Source organism: Fringilla coelebs, assembly GCF_963513975.1.
Source record: "Fringilla coelebs genome assembly, chromosome: 17".
In the NCBI taxonomy this organism is placed as follows: Eukaryota; Metazoa; Chordata; class Aves; order Passeriformes; family Fringillidae; genus Fringilla; species Fringilla coelebs.
Genome location: NC_140043.1, coordinates 4,193,568 through 4,211,031, shown reverse-complemented (window position 1 = coordinate 4,211,031; position 17,464 = coordinate 4,193,568). Strand labels below are relative to the sequence as shown.

Genomic DNA, 17,464 nt, shown 5'->3' with positions numbered 1-17,464 from the left:
TCTTCATAATAATTGGAGGAGGACTTCCACTTCTAAAAGCAGGTTCCACACAGAAGCACAGTTTGGGAAAAAGGTGGTGTGGTATGTCAGCTGAGAACTTCCTAACCCAGAGCAGACCTTGACCTTCCTCTTAACCCAGTGGTTTCAAGGGGAAAGAGATGGGGAGAAGATGATGTTGTTTAATGCTGGTAGGAAGCTGGGTTCCACCTTCAGCATCTTTAATTAAAAGAAGTTCCTATAACTACCTTGCCACGATTATGAATGGCACAAAAGTGTTTTTTCTTCTCCAGCCAGATGACAGGAAGGCACTGAGCTTGGGCAGCAGCTGTGTTCAGAAAGGGTTGTCAGTGGTGTAGGCAGAACCATCTGCCTAGCAAGGCATTTAGCTTGGGCTGCTTTTCTAGGCCAAGATAGTAAATCAATAGCTTATTTTTCATAGTGTTACAAGTAAGATGTCAATGGGCAGATTTACAGTGTAAACAGGAAGAGGGAGCTACCTTTATTGGCTTCTGAGTGTCCCAGATGCATTAGTGAGAAAACAAAACAATATTGCAGAAAGATAAAGCCAAAGCAACTCACCCTGAAAGAGGTTGAAGATCTAGAAACACAGCAGTGTTCTTGTCAGACATTTTACTGTTTCTTTTAAATAGACTTTAATGCCCCCCACTGCCTAGGGCTGACCCTCCCTTCCCTTCTCACAGAACTGTCAGTTCAGTTAAACTCTTGTTTGAACAGGCCCTTTCCTCTCCACATGCCAGGGCTGTTGGTCTGCTCTAGTTAAATACAGGAAAAGGTGGATGTAGAAATGGGGAGGGGTTTTAAGAGCTCATGGGGTGAGAATTGCTCCATTTTGTTTCAGTTAATTTTATAATCTACTTCTCTGGAGATTCCTGTTGCCAACTGTTTGAAGTGATTGCAAAATTCTGAGACAACCCTGAAGAGCAAAATAGTAAATCTTATGCTGGTCATGGTTGGAATTTTCTTCCATTCACCTGGCAGATGACAGAGCCACCTGGGTATGAGAGCAGCAGCCCTCCCAATGCACTCAGTACATGCAGTTTCCACTTGGCCTTTGTCACTGCTGGTTTTTTTTAGAACTGAAATGAAGGCTGTAGTTTGAGCACAGCAGTCGTGCTGACCTGAGCAGTCACGTTTGCTGCACCCCACCTCTGTGTTCTTAGGCTGCTGCTTTGTGTGGAGGGGATCAGTGAAATGGAACTGCTCTGGCTTATCAAATAACTCTCTTTCCAGTTATTTTTAGCTTAGCCAGCTCCTGCTGTGGTCTGCCATGGTCCCTGCAAATGTGATTTAGGGGACAGTGAGTGGACATGGACAGGAACCTACACAGGGGGAGCTGCTTGAATTCTTAAATTTTAGCCCTCATAATGAAGGCCCTGCTTTTGTTGGGAAATCCTTTTGACTTCCAGGTTCTTCTCCCTACAGCAGTGCATGGTTCATGGTTGTTTACTTGTTTGGTTTTGCTCTTGGTGTTTTTTACCTTATTTCTCATGGAAACCTTTTCTCTCAGTCAGTTTGCACCTCTGATCTAGTCAATGCTAAAGCTCCTGGTGCCTTTGGCACAAAGCCACACGTCCTTCTGAATGTAGCTGTCTGTCCATGTATCTCTGTGCTGAAAAGTCTCTACACATGAACAACCAGGCCTAAAATTTGCTTTCTGCCTGTTAGACTTGCAGTAAATGAGGACAGCTAAACCTGGGGCACAATCCTGAGCAAGGAGTGGAAAAGAAGACTGCAAAGGTGTTCCAGAGTGCTTTGGGGTTTCCTTTGCCAAGGACATCCAGTGGCCTGACTGCCAATATGAACTGAACATGGAAACCTTTCCAACTTGCCTGAGAAAACACAGGAGAGGAATCTAAAGGCATAGATGCTGTAAGGAAAGAGATTAATTTTCTGCTCTCTCTAAGGCAGAAACCTGAGGTTTCATCTGTGTTATGGGCTGTGATGTTGTGCCATTATCACTCAGTGGTAAACAGGAGGAGCAGTGAAAAAAGACAAAAGGTAACAGGAGTTTCACTGCTTTGGGCCCTGGCCTGCACTGTGGGCATTCAGGCTCTCTTCCTTGAGTGGGTGGTGCCTGTGTAATTCAGCCTTGACCAAATCTCTCTGTCTTGACCTATTGGCAAGATATTTGCAGAGCCAGTCATGCTGGGAGCATCCCTTGTTCGTGTATGTGTGTGTGTTTGCTGTTTAGGGCTCTAAGAGGGGACATTAAACCTTGTGAGTGCCTAGAGGGACATGCAGCAGCCGCTGGGACATACAGGGGGTGTGCAGGCACTGTCAGCTGGCAGGGACATGCTCAAGTCTTGCCCTCTGCAGTGGCAATGGGTGTAACTTTGTCTCCTAATGTTAGTCACACCCCACTGCTTGTAGTATACCCTAGAATTTACAAATGGCTGTGGAGACACCCTGTATTTGCAAGGCCACATCTAAAGGTGTGACCTGTTCTCCTCCTAATCGCAGCTGTGGTTATCGCTGGGACTCCCCTGGCTGGTTTGTGGTGTGCACTGGTTGTGCTCCCCTCCCAGTATTTCAGCTGGATTGGAACTGCTCTGTGTGTCAGATGTCTTGGAGAGATGGGAATTTACAGCTCTGCTGCTCTTGCCCTGCTGTGCCCTGTGTGCAGGCCTGCCTGGCTGTGAGCTGTGGGTGATCCTCAGCGTGCAGCGCTCTGGGGCTGCTGCCTGCAGTTGTCAGGAGTGAAGATGAGCAGCAGGGAAGCTGTGCTGGCAGAAGGGAGATCCTTGGAATTTGCATGCTACAGAGCAGTCGTGTCTGGACTCTGCTGGATAATCAGGTTAGCTTCCTGGATTTTTCTAATGACTCTCAGTAGCTGTAGTGAGCAGCTGCTTCTGTCCTGTGGGAGGATGCCTTAGGTTTCCCTGAGGTGGAGAGTGGCCTCAGTAGTCCCAGTTTTCACATAATGGGTGGATGATGGAACCTTTCTGCATGGGCATTAGATCTGCATGGATGTTTAATCTGTCCCCACAAATACACCAATGAGAGAAAATGCAACATGTTTTAGTAACAGACTGCTACAAACAGATCAGACCTGTCCTCTAGTCTCTGCATGAACTCTTGATGGAATATATGGGCAGATTAAAGAACTCTGATCTTCTTTTTTAGATGTTTAATGATCTGGGTTTGACACACCTAAAAGATTAAAAGTGGACTGCAGTTAATTCATCTCCTAAAGACTTAAAGGCGCTGTCTGCTATGGGGATAAAGCTCATCTGTGGCAGAGACAGAAGTTTCTTGGAGGCTGGTTAACATCCATGGCCTGGGATTCCCCCCGGGGGAGGGAGGGAGGGAGGGTGGAGAGAGCCACCAGCTGTCTTGCTGCTTCCATATGCAAGGTACATTGCTTTCTCCTCCTTGCATCTCAAAAATAAGATGCAGTTCTCAATCTGTACATGCACATGCACACTTGACTCACATGTGAGTCTCACCCTTCCTTAGCATTGTGGAAAATTCACCAGTGACAGCTCTTGTTCCTGCAGCCTCTCCTCGTGGGTGAGAGATGACTTATGGAGTGAGAGAGCAGAGGGTGCAAACCTGAAATGGACGTTGGTGATTGTGGGAAAAACTGCTGAAATTTTGGATTCACAAACTCCTTTTTTGCATGCTGCATAAGCTGCAGTTGGCATTCTAGTGTCCAGCAATGTATTTAGAAACCTCCCTTCCTGGGGTGCTGTTTCCCTTTTGTTCTGTTCCCTGGAGAGGCTTTCATCTCTCCTGCAGGAGGGACAGTGCAGCCTGTGTGAAACTGCTTGTTTAGCTCTGGCTTTGAGCTGATGGCCCTTTCCTGGGTGAGCTGTGTTTCACTGCAGCCCATGCTCCCAGTCAGCTTGTTCAGCAGGGTGAGGGATCATCCCCTGGACGTTTTCAGTGATGGGCTGCCTGGTAAGAGTCTGTCAGCACTGATAGGTGGCTTCACTTCATGTGCCTAAAGGAGAAACATGGTCTGAGGCCATAGGCAGGCTCAGAGCTAACCTGGGATGCTTTTGTCTTTGGTTTTACCTTGTACTGAAGAATGAGTTTACAAATTAATGGGACTTTTTGTTGCTAAATGAAGTGGTTTTGTACATGATGGGGGGGCTTCAGGGTTCACTGAACATCCTTACATGTAGGTGTGCTATCTTTACATACAGAGGAGATAGAAAGGATGAAGAAAATAGTTTTGCATCTGTTTAGCATCCTGGCAGAGCCTTTTCTTCCATACAAGAAAAATAAAGTTGTAGGGATTTGACATGGCAAACATATCTTTTCTTTTTCTTTTGAATTTGATCTTTGTGTCCTGGGGGACAGGCTCCTGGTATAGGTAAACACCATAATTCTAATTTGTGTGAAACTGTACATATTGAGTGTGCTGTTCCCTGGGTTTGGAGATGATGATTCAGGATATGTCAAAGAAATATGCAACATGTTTAGCTTTCCATAGCTTAGTTATTATATCTTTTAGAGAATGGTGCTGTATTCCCCAGGCAACTGCATTCACAGCCATCCCCCCTGATGCACTTCGACATGTGCTCAGCACTGGGCCTCAATCCCTGATCCTTCTCCAAGTAGCCTGGCCAGCACTAAGAAATAAAGTGACATGTTTCTGTATTGTTTATCACGAAGTAAACAGTGATAGGCAAAAGCTGGAGCTAAGGTTGGAAGGCACATTAGTAACTTGAAGGTTACAAAGGAAAAACAAAAATAGGAGTGTTGCATTCCAGTAACTTATCCCTGAAGCAGCCACGTGTAAATCCCAGGAACTGACTGAGCTGCAGCCTGAAGGGAAATGAAGCAGTGTTTTGCTAATATGTTCTTCAATTGCAGAAGAAGCTATTAAGTGTACCCACCCCATATCTACTGTGTGTGTATCCTTCCAGTTTGGATTTCTGAGCCATGAACTAGATCACAGAGCTGATCCAGCTTAGAAGGGAAGCGTCAAAGATATTTTTCTTTGAGCTGGCTGAGTTCTTTATCTGGACCACAGGCATCTGTGGGCTTGCAGAACTAAGGGGATAAGAGGGGAAAGGGCAGTGAAGTGGTTTATGGCTTGGTGGGGGAAACCTAAAACCCTCTTGCTGCCAAGACAATGCATTGTCAAGCTATGGCCTCACACATTCCCTGGCACAGAAACACAAGGGTGCAAACTGCCTTAGCTCTGTTCTGCTCTGCAGCTGTGGGGATGTTTTTGGAGTGAGTGTAGACATTACAAACTTGTGCTAGTCGTGGTACCATTCACAAAGAAGCCACAGTGATGTGGGGCTTTGGCAGGATGTGCAGCTCCCTTCCCCCTCCAGGATTCTAGGTATTTACTTAGGCAGGCAGGTCTGAGCTGCTGTGGCTTCACTGCTCTTTTAGCAGGATTAGCTGGAGCACAGCTCGCTTGGAATCTTCTCTGCATGCTGCTGTTAAGCCTCTCAAGCAGCTATGGATGTTGTGCTGCTGTGAAAGTATGACACGTGCATTTGAACCATTGTGTGCCTGTGGATTAGATGCAGATAATCTTTCTTTTTACTTAGAAGTTAATTTCTTTTACCCTTCCTGCTTTCACATTAGGTCTATGATTTCATATTTCCAAAGAATGAATGTGGCACCCAGCAGGAAGGGTGTAGGCATCAGGGCAAGGGAGCAGTGTTGCTGTGCTCTCTCTGAGTGCCAGTGGATTTGTAACTGTAAATATGTTCGATTCTTCCTTACCCCCCAGCCAGGTGAAATTTGAAGCAGTGAGGGAGGAAAGCAGTTTAGAAGAGGGGAGGCACAAGGTCACAGAGGAAAGGAATATTATATTTGAGTAAAACAAAAGAAAATGAAAATGGGACAGAGATGAAAATGAAGATGAGAGGGTGGAAGCAGTAACTGAGGAGGGAAATGCTAGAACAGGCTCATATAGGCTGAAGCAAAACAAGGCCAGGCTGTTGCTGTCAGAAGCAAAGGTGGAAGTAAATGCCTGAGTGGGTTTTTGCAGAATGGGTGAATTAATGATGAGCCTTTGTAGCCCCAGGGGGTTCCCAGCCCGTTGTGCTGGTACAGGAGAGCGGTGCTGGGAGAGAATGTCAGAGTGTCAGGGGTACAAACAGCTCCTGTTGTGTGCTGAGAGGGCTCCTTGCTGTAAGGCACAGCTGCTGCTCTTCTCTGTGGGATGAGATCTCTTGCAGGTTACCCAAAGAGGAGGAGAAAGGGCTGTGCCTGGTGGTGAGGTGAGAAGCAGAGCACACCTGGAGCTGTGTCCTCAGTCCCTCTCAGGTGCTCTCTCAGCACACCGTGTTGGAGCCCATCAACCTTGTTTGCCTGCCCTTTTTCTTGTCAGCAGGTATGTGTGTTGCTGTGGTTCATCTTCCTCTGGCCTTGATGGCAAAGTTATTGATAGTAACTCTGAGCCTGGCTGGCCCTAAAATGAGAATAGGAACCCTCTTAATGCTCACCTTGACAGAGACACTGGCTAAGAAACCAAGTGCTCTTGCTTGAGCCCATGTGCTGTCTCCACTTGGCACTAGAGCAGCTGGAAGTGTCAGAGCAGGTGAGCTCCTGGCTCTGATGTCTTTGCTGTGGTCCTTTGCTCCCAGGTGGAGGCTGAGCAGGCTGAGAGCTTTGTGCTGGCCTGAGGAGATGTGAATAACCCAGTTTCCCTGGCAACAGCGGCTCTTTCATCACAGAGACACAAGGCTACCTCTGTTCCTGGTGCTCAGGCTTGTGTAGTGTGTCTGGCTATGGCAGTACTTGGCTTTTCTGGGAAAAATGGCAAATAAAGGCAAGAAGGTCTTTCTGCCTTTGAGATAATTAAAACCTCTGTAGGTAGATTGCTGCATTCAGCAATAATAAAAAGAAGAAGGATTATAACTACTTCTAAGCTTTTTAATGTGTGAAGAATCCCTGGAGGATACAGAAATAAAGTTTTAAATTCTGTGTGGGGCTTTATGAACAGATTTCATAGCAGTCTGTGACACTGATGAATTTGTGAGATGACTTTTTTTTTTTATAGCTAGGGAGGCAAGGTGATTCAAAGGTAGACTGAATCTTGTTACAAGACTAGGAATGAATATCCCTCTGAGCTGATCCTGCACCTGGCATTTCCTCCAGTTTCAGGTAAAGGTTTTCCTGTGCAGCAGGAGACAGAACATGTTATGGGAGGTAGAAGTGTGAAGCTGGTTCTTAGCTGGAGAAAGTGAGGAAAGTGGAAATACTGTTATTCACTGCAAGCCTTTCTGCTAATGTATTTTAGTCTGCATTTACTCCCCCACTAACAAAAGTGGAGCAAACTATTCATTTTGAGAGTGAGCACTGGGAGTGAAAAAAATATTCCTGCCTTAATTTCCACACAGTGACTTGGTCTTGTTACTGGAGGAGTGCAGGGAAATGGGTTTGGATAAGAATAGTTTGAAGAAACTTCTGCAGGAAAAAGGAACTCTTCCTTGAGTGGGCTTGAGGCCAGCAGAAGTGCCCAGTACTGGTGTTCCTCCTTGGATAACACCTCTGTTCAGCTGTCACTGGTGTATCACAGGTTTCTTGGGTTACAAAATTCCTGTTTTCAGTAACTCCCATTCAAGCTGCTGTCTAACAAATCAACTTATGTGGTGTTTTCTGAATGATTATGGACTCTGCAAACCTCTAACATCTAGACCAAAGTTCCTTCCAGAGAGCAGATACCACCTTCCCTCTTGTTGCTGTGATTGTGCACAGTCTAACAAGTCTTTTGAGGAACTCTGAGAGCTTGAGCACAAGGTAATAACTCGAGCAGGTGGGTGACATAAAACTCAGTGAGTTTGTTAAAATAACATTGCCACAGTCCTTCAGCAGCCTCAGGGCCTTGTGCCAGGCTGTTACTTAGCTGGGTGGCATTTGGTACAAGCTGAGACAGAGGCTCACATCTACAGTGAGTTTATTGTTGGGTTTTCAGTATATTGTTTGTGTAAATTCCCAGACCAGCTCTCCCTGCTGAAAAAGCCACATAGATCAAGTTTTATTCTGTTCCACATAAAGTTCACATCTTTTACTGAAATGAGTCATGCTTTAACTGAGTTTACTGTGAGGGAGGAAAGTGGGCTTTAAAATGTTACTCCTCCACCCTGCCTTAGTGATGTATAACAGGATTATTAGTATGCTTGGCAGCAGCTGCTTATTATTTTAGCAGAACCTGGATATTTGTGAAAACAAGAAATCGCTTCTACTTGTCTTCAAGTGTAACTGTTTTTCCTTTTTTGCTGGCTTTGTCTTCCATGAGGCTCACTGGCTTCTGTAAAGGCAGATCTAGCTTATCTCCTTGGGGTTATTTTTCAGTTTGGGAGGAGGGTGGCATTTTATGAAGAAGAGGAGGAACAGCTCTGCCATTTTGTGATCAGTGGCCTGTGCATGGCTGTCACTGTCCCAGGCAGGACACTGCTGCCCATTGGCAGGTGAAAGTGCTTCACAGGCCCATGGAGGTCGTGGTGCACTGTCACTGTGTAGACACCAAATTTGGCTCCTCTGTGAATATTTCTTTGTGCAGAGAGATGAAAAGCCTTTTAGCTTATGGCAGAAGGAGTTGCTCAGTATGTGTCCTTGTCAGAGAGTTTTGCAGGAGCAGTGTCTGTACACAGCAACTAAAGATGCCATAAGCAGTTTTGCTATTCATTTTTCCTGCAGAAGTTCATTGCTGTCTCATGCAGTAATGGTGAGCTTGACTCCTCGTACCACCATCCTTTTCTCTGTGTGTTTTGGATGTGTTGTTTTAGGGCTTTTTGGGGGAGGGGAGATGGGCTGTATAGAAGGTGGTGGTTTGTTTATTTGTTTAAGGGGCTAAGCTCAAAATAGGAGGAGGGCAGCCAACAGAAGAGGACCTTTTAGGATTTTATTTTTGTCAGTAGGCTGGTTCACTTCACATGTTGGACCATTCTGGTTGCTGAGAGGTATGGAGAGAGTTACAGTTCTCCCCTGAGTTATGTATTACCTATCTTACCTAAACTGTCATGGGCATCACCTGCTCTTGATTGGCAGAAAACCCAGAGTCTGTTTTCCAGTAGGATCCTAAACCCAGACTGGCAACAACATTTATTTTGATGTTCATGCTTTTGAAGGAAGACGTGTGGGAAAGAGCTGTAATTAAATAACAACTAATGCAAGAAAGGACTTTGCCTTTTAGCACTTAGAATAAGTGAAATGACCTTTTGGTGACAACATGAATTTAATGACATTTACTCCTGTCCTTGCTGGGTGTCCCGATGCGTTCCCAGGGCCGTGCAGGCTGAGCAGAGCCCGTGTTGTGTTTTGCAGATGCCCCGTTCGGGGGGACCCCGCCGGGCTACGCGTTCGATGCTGAGCGCGCCGAGGAGCAGCGGCGGCACCATGACATGATGCCCTACATCGACGACTCGCCCTCCTCCTCGCCCCACCTCAGCTCCAAGAGCCGCGGCAGCCGCGACACGCTGTCCTCGGGCTCCCTGGAATCCACCAAATCCGTGAGTCCTTCCCTGCCCCCAGCAAAGCCTTGCACCGGTGCCAGGGGTGGTTGGATTTAGTGGGGACAGACAGGGACTGCCAGTGCTGTGGGACGTTGTCACCCGTTGTCATCGTGTTGCAGGGGTTCCATACTGTTGTCTCCTTAGCACAAAAGTCTCACACCTTCTTGGTGTTTCTCGTGGGCAGCTCCTCAGAGCACTGACTCTTTCTTCTTCACAAGGCAGCCAAGGGACTCCAGTTCCCTCCTCAAGCAGCCCCCCCACTCTTTTCTAGCACTCTTCTTCTCATTGTTACAGCTGTGGCCTGGTAAAGTCAGGCCTGTTCCTAATCTTTGCTAATTGGCCCAGCTGCAACTCCTTAGGGGTAAGATTACTTTCTACACTATCTTTATTTTCTTATATTATATCCCCCTACAGTCACCATGATATTTTCTGAAAAATCCTCTTTGCCCAGGATTTTCTCCTGGGAAGCTGAGAAGCCTCAGAGAGGAATGGAAACAACAATTATCTGGTTGCTGCTCCTGTGTTTGGCTGCTTTGGAATGTGGCTTGGACACTGTTTGCCAACAGGTGAATGTTTGATTGGTTCCATGTGAATTGTTTTTCCTTAATGGCCAATCACAGCCAGCTGTGTCAGACTCTGAGTCGGTCATGAGTTTTTATTATTCATTCTTCTTAAGCCTTCTGATCTATCCTTTCTCTTTCTTTAGTAGAGTTTCAGTATAGCATTCTTTAATATAATATCATAAAATAATAAATCAGCCTTCTGAGAACATGGAGTCAGATTCTCATCTCTCACCTCGTCCTGGGACCCTCACAAACACCACAGGACATCACCCAACACGACACAGCACTGCCTGGTGCTGTACATTGTACATTTTAGCTGATGCTAGGCCAGCCTCAGGGCTCAGTGTTGTGTGTGGCATTCACACTCTGGAAAAATCCCTTCACCCAGGATTTTTCTCCTGGGAAGCTGAGAGGCCTCAGAGAAAATGAAAACAATTCTTATCTCATTTGCTTCTCCTGTGTTGTGCTCATGTGGAATGTGTTTGGAGATTGTTCACCCACAGGTGATTGTTCCATTGCATTCTGCTGGGAGTTGTTTTCACTCTTTGGCCAATCAGGGCCAAGCTGTGTCAGGGCTCTGGAGAGAGTCAGGAGTTTTCATTATTATCTTTTTAGCATTGAGTAAGTATCCTTTCTGTATTCTTTAGTGTAGTATTCTTTAATAAAATATAGTATAATAAAGTAATAAATCAGCCTTCTGAAAACATGGAGTCAGATGCATCATTCCTGCCTTCATTGGGGCTTCCCTGCAAATACAATAGTTGTATATATGATTTTTGAGCCCTTTGTGCATTTTAGTGGAGAGAATTGGTGACTAATTGCAGCTGAGAGGGTCTCTAAATTGCAGAGATTTTGGAAGGGAGGCTGTGGAACGAAGCACTTTCATACATTTCTGCATGTGAGTTGTCATTGCCTTTCACAAGGAAAATAAAAGTTATTTTCAGGTAGGTTACGGGTTTTGATCAAGGATGTGGAAGACCTATTTCCTTCACCCTGTGAAAATGGAATAAAAAGAATTAAAAGTGCCACCTCTGAGATGGTGACTTTGGCTGGGAGATGGCCCCTACGTGTAATGGATTTGACTATTCAGTAAATAGCTGTAATAAATAGTCTGTATCATCAATTACCATTGATTAAAAATACAGAAGGGCTGCCTTGCCTGACCTGTGGCTTAGCATGGCCCTTCAGTCTACCTTGCTTGGTTTTGTTTCAGGTTCAGCAGCATGGCTATAGCTTGGAACTTCAGGAAAATTTCTGGTTTTGGTTTTACAATATTCTTGGGAGTGGATCATCTGCATTCCTTGATAAAGAACTCTTGGCTCTGCTGTCTTCACAGTCCAAAATGTTTTAGTTTCAGCTTGGATTAGTCTCTTTGACTTTCAACCTTTTCTTTCTTTTTATCCTTTTGCAATAGATTGCAGAGCACTTGAGTCCCAAGTTACTTTTTTCCTGAATATTTTTATCCTTTTCAAACTTTTGGGTTCCCCAAATCATTCATAAAGATGTTCAATAGCACAAAGACAACTGTCACTTCCTTCCTACAGTACTTCAAAGAAAATGTGCCAAACAATCTTGAATTCCCACATTGCAAATGACACTTTGAAATCTCTCATCCAAGTGTTTTAACTTATGTGTTGCCTTTATATTGTTCTTTCCTGTTAATTAAGATATCATGGAAGATAATTATGGATATTTTAGAGATATCAGTGTATGTGTAAATCAACACCATCACCATTATCAGGCAGTTTTATTTATCTTGCATCAAAAGGAGAGTCTGAGAAGTGCCACCAGCCATCATTATACACATCCTCCTGCTCTCTGTTGGTTACTGTCACAGCTATGCTCACTTCTTCCAGCATGAATTCTGGGCTAAGAATCCTTCCTGATACAGTGTCCTTGTTCTTTCCCATTTCTAAATTCATTGTCAAGATCTCTTAAAGCATTATCAAGTAGATATATTGTTGGTGTTTGCTTAATTTGATTTGACTGTAAAATGTAGAATCTAGTTAGCTGCTTATGCTTTAGTGTATTCATTTTGAGGTGCTTTCTTATCTTTCAAGATGAGAATTCTTGTGATATGTAAGAGGCTTTTGAGTGAAGAAATTATCAATAGTAAATTCAAAAAGCTCCAAAACCATTTTACTATTGGTTTGAGATTTTCAAGTTATGTTTCTCATGATGAAGGAAAAAACAGTGTATGACTACACATGGCTGAGAGTTATCTTCAAAGAACCAGTTATGACAGTGCCTGTGACTGGAGGCCTGCAGGAGACACTGTCTAATAGTTTATCTTTTTCTTGATTTGTTTGAATGTTGCCTCATAAGCATTTAACAGTAGTTAATTTAAAAATTACTTTAGTAATGCTTGAAGGCTGCTTCTTCAAAAATAATTTTTAACATAAATTGCTGCTTTGTTTTTTCTGACTATAAAAAGATGTTTCATGGCTTCCAAAAGAAAGTTGTGTCCTAATACAGATTGGACTTCTAATCATGAACCTCAGCTGCTTCACTTGATCCTGTCTGTAATCAGTCCACAGATGACAGTCCCTGGACAGTCCATGACAAGCACAAAGAGACTAATTTATATCCAGGTATTTCCCAAGCAAGTTAAGCTGTCAGTCATCACGAGCTGTGAGATGGCTTTTGCTGAGCTGTGCTTTCAGCTGTAGTGGAAAAGACATCAGTAACAAAGTCAAGTGTCAAACACACTGCTGAGCCAAACACATAGCATGTGTTGGACCAGAAATACCAGGACATGTCTCTTCCATTTTCTTTTGTACTAAACTTGATTAGCAGAAAACATGTTTTGTTTAGATGTGTTTACTTTTAAAGTTGTCTTCTTGCCCTTTTACTTTTAACTGAGATGCCTACAATTACTTCTGAAAATTTCAGATTATTTTTATGACCAGAGTCTGGAAGTGACGTGAACTGTGTGCAGCAGCACAATGCATTCACTGCCTACACATGGCAAAACATTAAGGTTGTAAAGTCATTAGAAGTTAAGAACTCTTGAATCATTATGACAACTTTGAATGACTCAATTGTCCCATCTTTCCTGTGGGCTCCTGCACTGTGCAGGGGATACAGTGAAGGGTTCTCACTGGGTTCAATATTTCATCTCCAGAGCTGCCCCTTATTTACAGGACAGTGCACACTCCAGTCTGGGTACAGCAGTATTCATTTCCATGAAGTACAGATACAGCTGGAATGCCACACAGGTCTTAATTGTCCTGTGAGATAAGAGGATGGTATGTTCACTAACCACATGTAGTCAGGGCAGACAGGTTATGGGAGAATCCTCTGCTAATTTTGGGTGTTTAATGTGAGATGTGTAATGTTCTGCAAAACTGGGCTCTGACTTTTAACACAGCTTTCTTCACATTAAAGTAAAATTCATTTCACTTTGCAACCAAGAGTTAACTGCACTTCAGTCACACACCCAGAAAATGGAAAATGTAGCAAACAATGATATTTAATTTTTTTTTCATAAATATAAATCTAAGTAATTCACTTATCATCACACAGGCATTGCAGCATTCTGCAGTGATGTTTATCTGCCTCATCCATGAGACCTCTTGGGGACTGCATTTTTGCTAACTGAATATTGATGGCATTTTGCTTTGACTTATTTTATGGGCTTGCTCTGGGCTTTGTATTTTTCTGCCAGGTGTTTGACTGAGTTCTTCCAGCTCCCTAGAGCAGCTATAGCCTGTGGTTGGGTAGCACATCAGGGCTCACCTGCTCTGTCCAGCCCCATGGAGAAAGTGCAGAGTGCCAGCAGCAGTGTCTCTTGCTAGAAGAGAATGAAGGGAAACCTCCTGGACTGCTTGTGAAGGAGCTTCCTGCTGTTCCCTCAGTGTGTAGGGCAACACACTCCCAGCACATTCTATTCCAAGAACTGAGGGTTACAGCTGACTCCAGAGGTTTGTGGTGTTTACACTTTGCACCTGGGCAGTGTTTTCTGCTCTCTCCTACCACCTGTATCTCCTGAGCAGAGGAGGAGATGCTGCCTGCTCAGCCTCCAAACTGTGCCCCCCCAGCCACAGCTGGGATATTCCCTTCCCCCTGTTCCCTGGGGTGTTCCCCTTCCCCCTGTTCCCTGGGGTGTTCCCCTTCCCCCTGTTCCCTGGGATGTTCCCCTTCCCCCTGTTCCCTGGGATGTTCCCCTTCCCCCTGTTCCCTGGGCTGTTCCCCTTCCCCCTGTTCCCTGGGCTGTTCCCCTTCCCCCTGTTCCCTGGGGTGTTCCCCTTCCCCCTGTCCCCTGGGATATTCCCATTCCCCCTGTTCCCTGGGCTATTCCCCTTCCCCCTGTTCCCTGGGCTATTCCCCTTCCCCCTGTTCCCTGGGCTATTCCCCTTCCCCCTGTTCCCTGGGGTGTTCCCATTCCCCCTGTTCCCTGGGCTATTCCCATTCCCCTGTTCCCTGGGATGTTCCCATTCCCCTGTTCCCTGGGGTGTTCCCATTCCCCCTGTTCCCTGGGCTGTTCCCCTTCCCCTCTTCCCTGGGCTATTCCCATTCCCCCTGTTCCCTGGGCTATTCCCATTCCCCTGTTCCCTGGGATATTCCCATGCCCCCTGTTCCCTGCCCACTGCACAAACTGTTGCTGCCCAAGGAAGAGCCCAGGGCTGCCCTGCATTGGTTTTGTCTGTGACCCAGAGAGGGACAGGCGGCAGAGCTGTTTGTAGTGTGGATCTCAGCAGCCCTTAACTTGTCATTTGTGTGGAAAGGAGGCCTTACCAAATGTTTGTAGAGTCTGACCCTACTTGCTCTATTTCTTCTGGCTCTTCTAGAATCTCAGGCTGGGCTGCTGATGCATGTCCTGCTATAAAACCAGTGCTTTTGCCAAACTTTGCTCTGAAGCAAGCCTACAGGATGGAAAAAGGAGAAATGGGTTCCACTAATGCTTAAGATGTTTGTTTGTTTAACTTAAGAAGAGATTTAATTTTCCCAAACCTTCCTTTCTGTAACAGCTAAACTGTTATGATTGAACTTTACAGAAATTCTGGAAACCTCTCTTGGAAAATGTCAGCCCAAATGTTTGCCAAATAAGACAGTGCTGGTAGTTTCAGAAGGTGTCAGACTGTTGGTAAAAAATAGTGATAATTCACTCCCAGAAAGAGAGAGAATGTGTCTGTCTTTCCCATACAGTGAGAGTGAAGAGCAGAGAAAATACCTGGAGAAGTTAGAGGAGGACAGAGGGAGAGCTTGGTAAAGTATTCTTAGGGCACAGGAAGGTGTAGGGACAGCTGGAGAATCAGTGACTGACGCCTTTCAGAAGAGGAGAGTCACTGCCAGCAGTGGGTAGCTTGCAGCCTGGAGGCCAGAGGAGGCTGGAGAGGGGGAAGCCTCACTCACTGTCATCCTGGTGCTGCTCCTCATGTGAGGAGAGCTTGCAGCCCTGGGAAGTGCAGGAATAGGAAAGGCCTTTGAGGATGCTCCCAGCAGGGACAGGCTCAGGGAGGGTCGTGGGGCTCTGTGGAGGTGGGGGCAGGGCAGGCAGTGGAAAAGCAAAGCTCATTCCACTGCCCCAGGAAATGAGGAGAGTCCCTTCTCAGGAATTTAGATGAAGAGTTTTTGACAGAACAGATCTTTCCAATTCTTGCATATATCAAAGCAAGGGAGGCAGGAGTGCTAACCTCCTGCTACTGCTTCCTACTGTCTGTTCTGTTTGGAGGAGAAATTGGCTGGTACTTACAGGATTTCAGGTAGAATTTCTCTTTCCTTTTCTGCTGTGCATCCATGGTTGGTGCAGCATTGGCAGCCATTGCCTGTCCTCAGGTCAGATCCCTTTGTTCCTGCTGTCTGCCAGCTCAGCAAGAGCAGGGCTGTGGCAGAGCAGGTTGTGGATTTTGCTCCTAGCTGGGTCCCAAGAGGATGCAGAGAAGCTGACCTCTGAAGCTACACAGTAAATGGGATTACTGCTCCTCTTGGCACTACTCCTGCTAGCTTGTCCTTCCCCCTCCAACATTTCCTAATCATTCTTTCTTCCTCTCAGTATTTGAATTGGTTTGTTTGTTTTGTTTTACTGTCACTTTCCCCTCACCACCCCCAACAGATGAAGCTTTTCCTTTTTATTCTCCAATTCTTTGCTCCTTAAGGCTCTGCCTGGATGTAAGGCCTTCCTGAGGAGAGCTGGCACACCAGTACTGATGTTATAAATAATGTTGGCTCATCTCCCTGCTGCTTCCCCTCCCCACATGGAGCATGATTGGCTTGATTACAGAATTTGCCCCATTTAATATCACCAGGACAATGAGACACCTCCAGCAGAAGCTTTCAAATATATTTACACTTTAAAAATTGAACAGAATGTTTTTCTCCTTGGTAAGCTGGCAGCTTCTGTATGAGATTGTGAGCTGTCCTTATGGGAAACCTTGCCTTTGAACACATTCATTGCATGGTGTGTGAACAGTCTGTACCAAAGGAAGAGTTAAAGTGCCTTTTAAACACCCACTTTGAATCCCTGATTCTCTTTAAAGAGCTGTGTCAGCAGCAACCTCTTTGCAAAATCTTACATATTGTGGTTTCTAGAGTCTTAATCTGTGCTCTTCTAACATTTGCAAGAAAACAATTATTGCTGTTAATTTAAACAAGAACCAGGAAGCCCTGAGTTCTTTAGCCAGAGTCAGGAGGAGCTGAATCTGTCTAAACCTTGGGGCTGGTGAATGTCAGCCTCGCAGTAATTGAGCACAGCACACGATGCCAACCTGGTTAGTAAACTAAAGCACTTGGGCTGACAAGCTGTAAACACATTCAGCCCAGCCATGGCTCGGGGCCAGCATGTGCTCTCTGATATCTCCAGATATCAGATATGTGCTCTCTGATATCTCCAGAGCTTCCAACCCCTCTCGCTGGCTGTGGTTCAGGTTGTAAGATTGCACTGTGACTCAATCTTTTGGTTTTAAGGCTTTGGAATAGCAAAAAGCATCACCCAATTCAGGAAAGAGGAGAGCATCAGGATCTTATGGGCATGAGATACCTGTGTAATTTCCTGTAGCCTGCTTTCCACCTTCCTTATTGTTTTGGTGGTTTATTAAATGTAGCTCATGAGGACTGGAAGCAAAGCACTGATGTCTTGTTTGCTCAGATCTGGCTGGGTGCTTGGTCCTCACAGCTCCCACAGCAGGGAGACAAGAATGCTCTGACTGCTGCCCTGCTAGAGTCCTGTAAGATTTATTCTGAAATATGTGGGTAGAGAGGTCGCCAGAAGATGGGAGGAGTGGAGAAAGGCTAGACATGGATGCTGGCATCAAAGAGGCAGGGACAGTCAGAGCATGAAATACCAGTCAGACTTGTACAAGTGGAAAACAAGCTAACCAAGCTGGGTAGGAAGCATGGGATGGACTGCTGACCACCTGGCACTCCCTGCTGAGTGGTTGGAGTTTGCCAATACAGGCTGCTCCCACTTCCTGCTGGGAACATCCCATCTGCACTTTGGCAATAGGTGTATTT

The 17,464-nt window shown here is 45.4% G+C and overlaps 1 protein-coding gene across 2 annotated transcripts in view; it reads left to right on the top strand.

Annotated features, from left to right (window-relative positions):
* BCR (BCR activator of RhoGEF and GTPase) overlaps positions 1-17,464 on the top strand; it is a 99,804-nt gene that overhangs the window by 37,726 nt on the left and 44,614 nt on the right. For both annotated transcript variants that reach the window (XR_014616583.1, XM_084217204.1), the window contains exon 2: positions 9,262-9,446. Coding sequence is in view for 1 of the 2 variants with exons in the window: in XM_084217204.1 (XP_084073330.1) it covers positions 9,262-9,446 (185 nt within the window). In the remaining variant the exon portion in view is untranslated. The remainder of the gene's footprint in view (positions 1-9,261; positions 9,447-17,464) is intronic.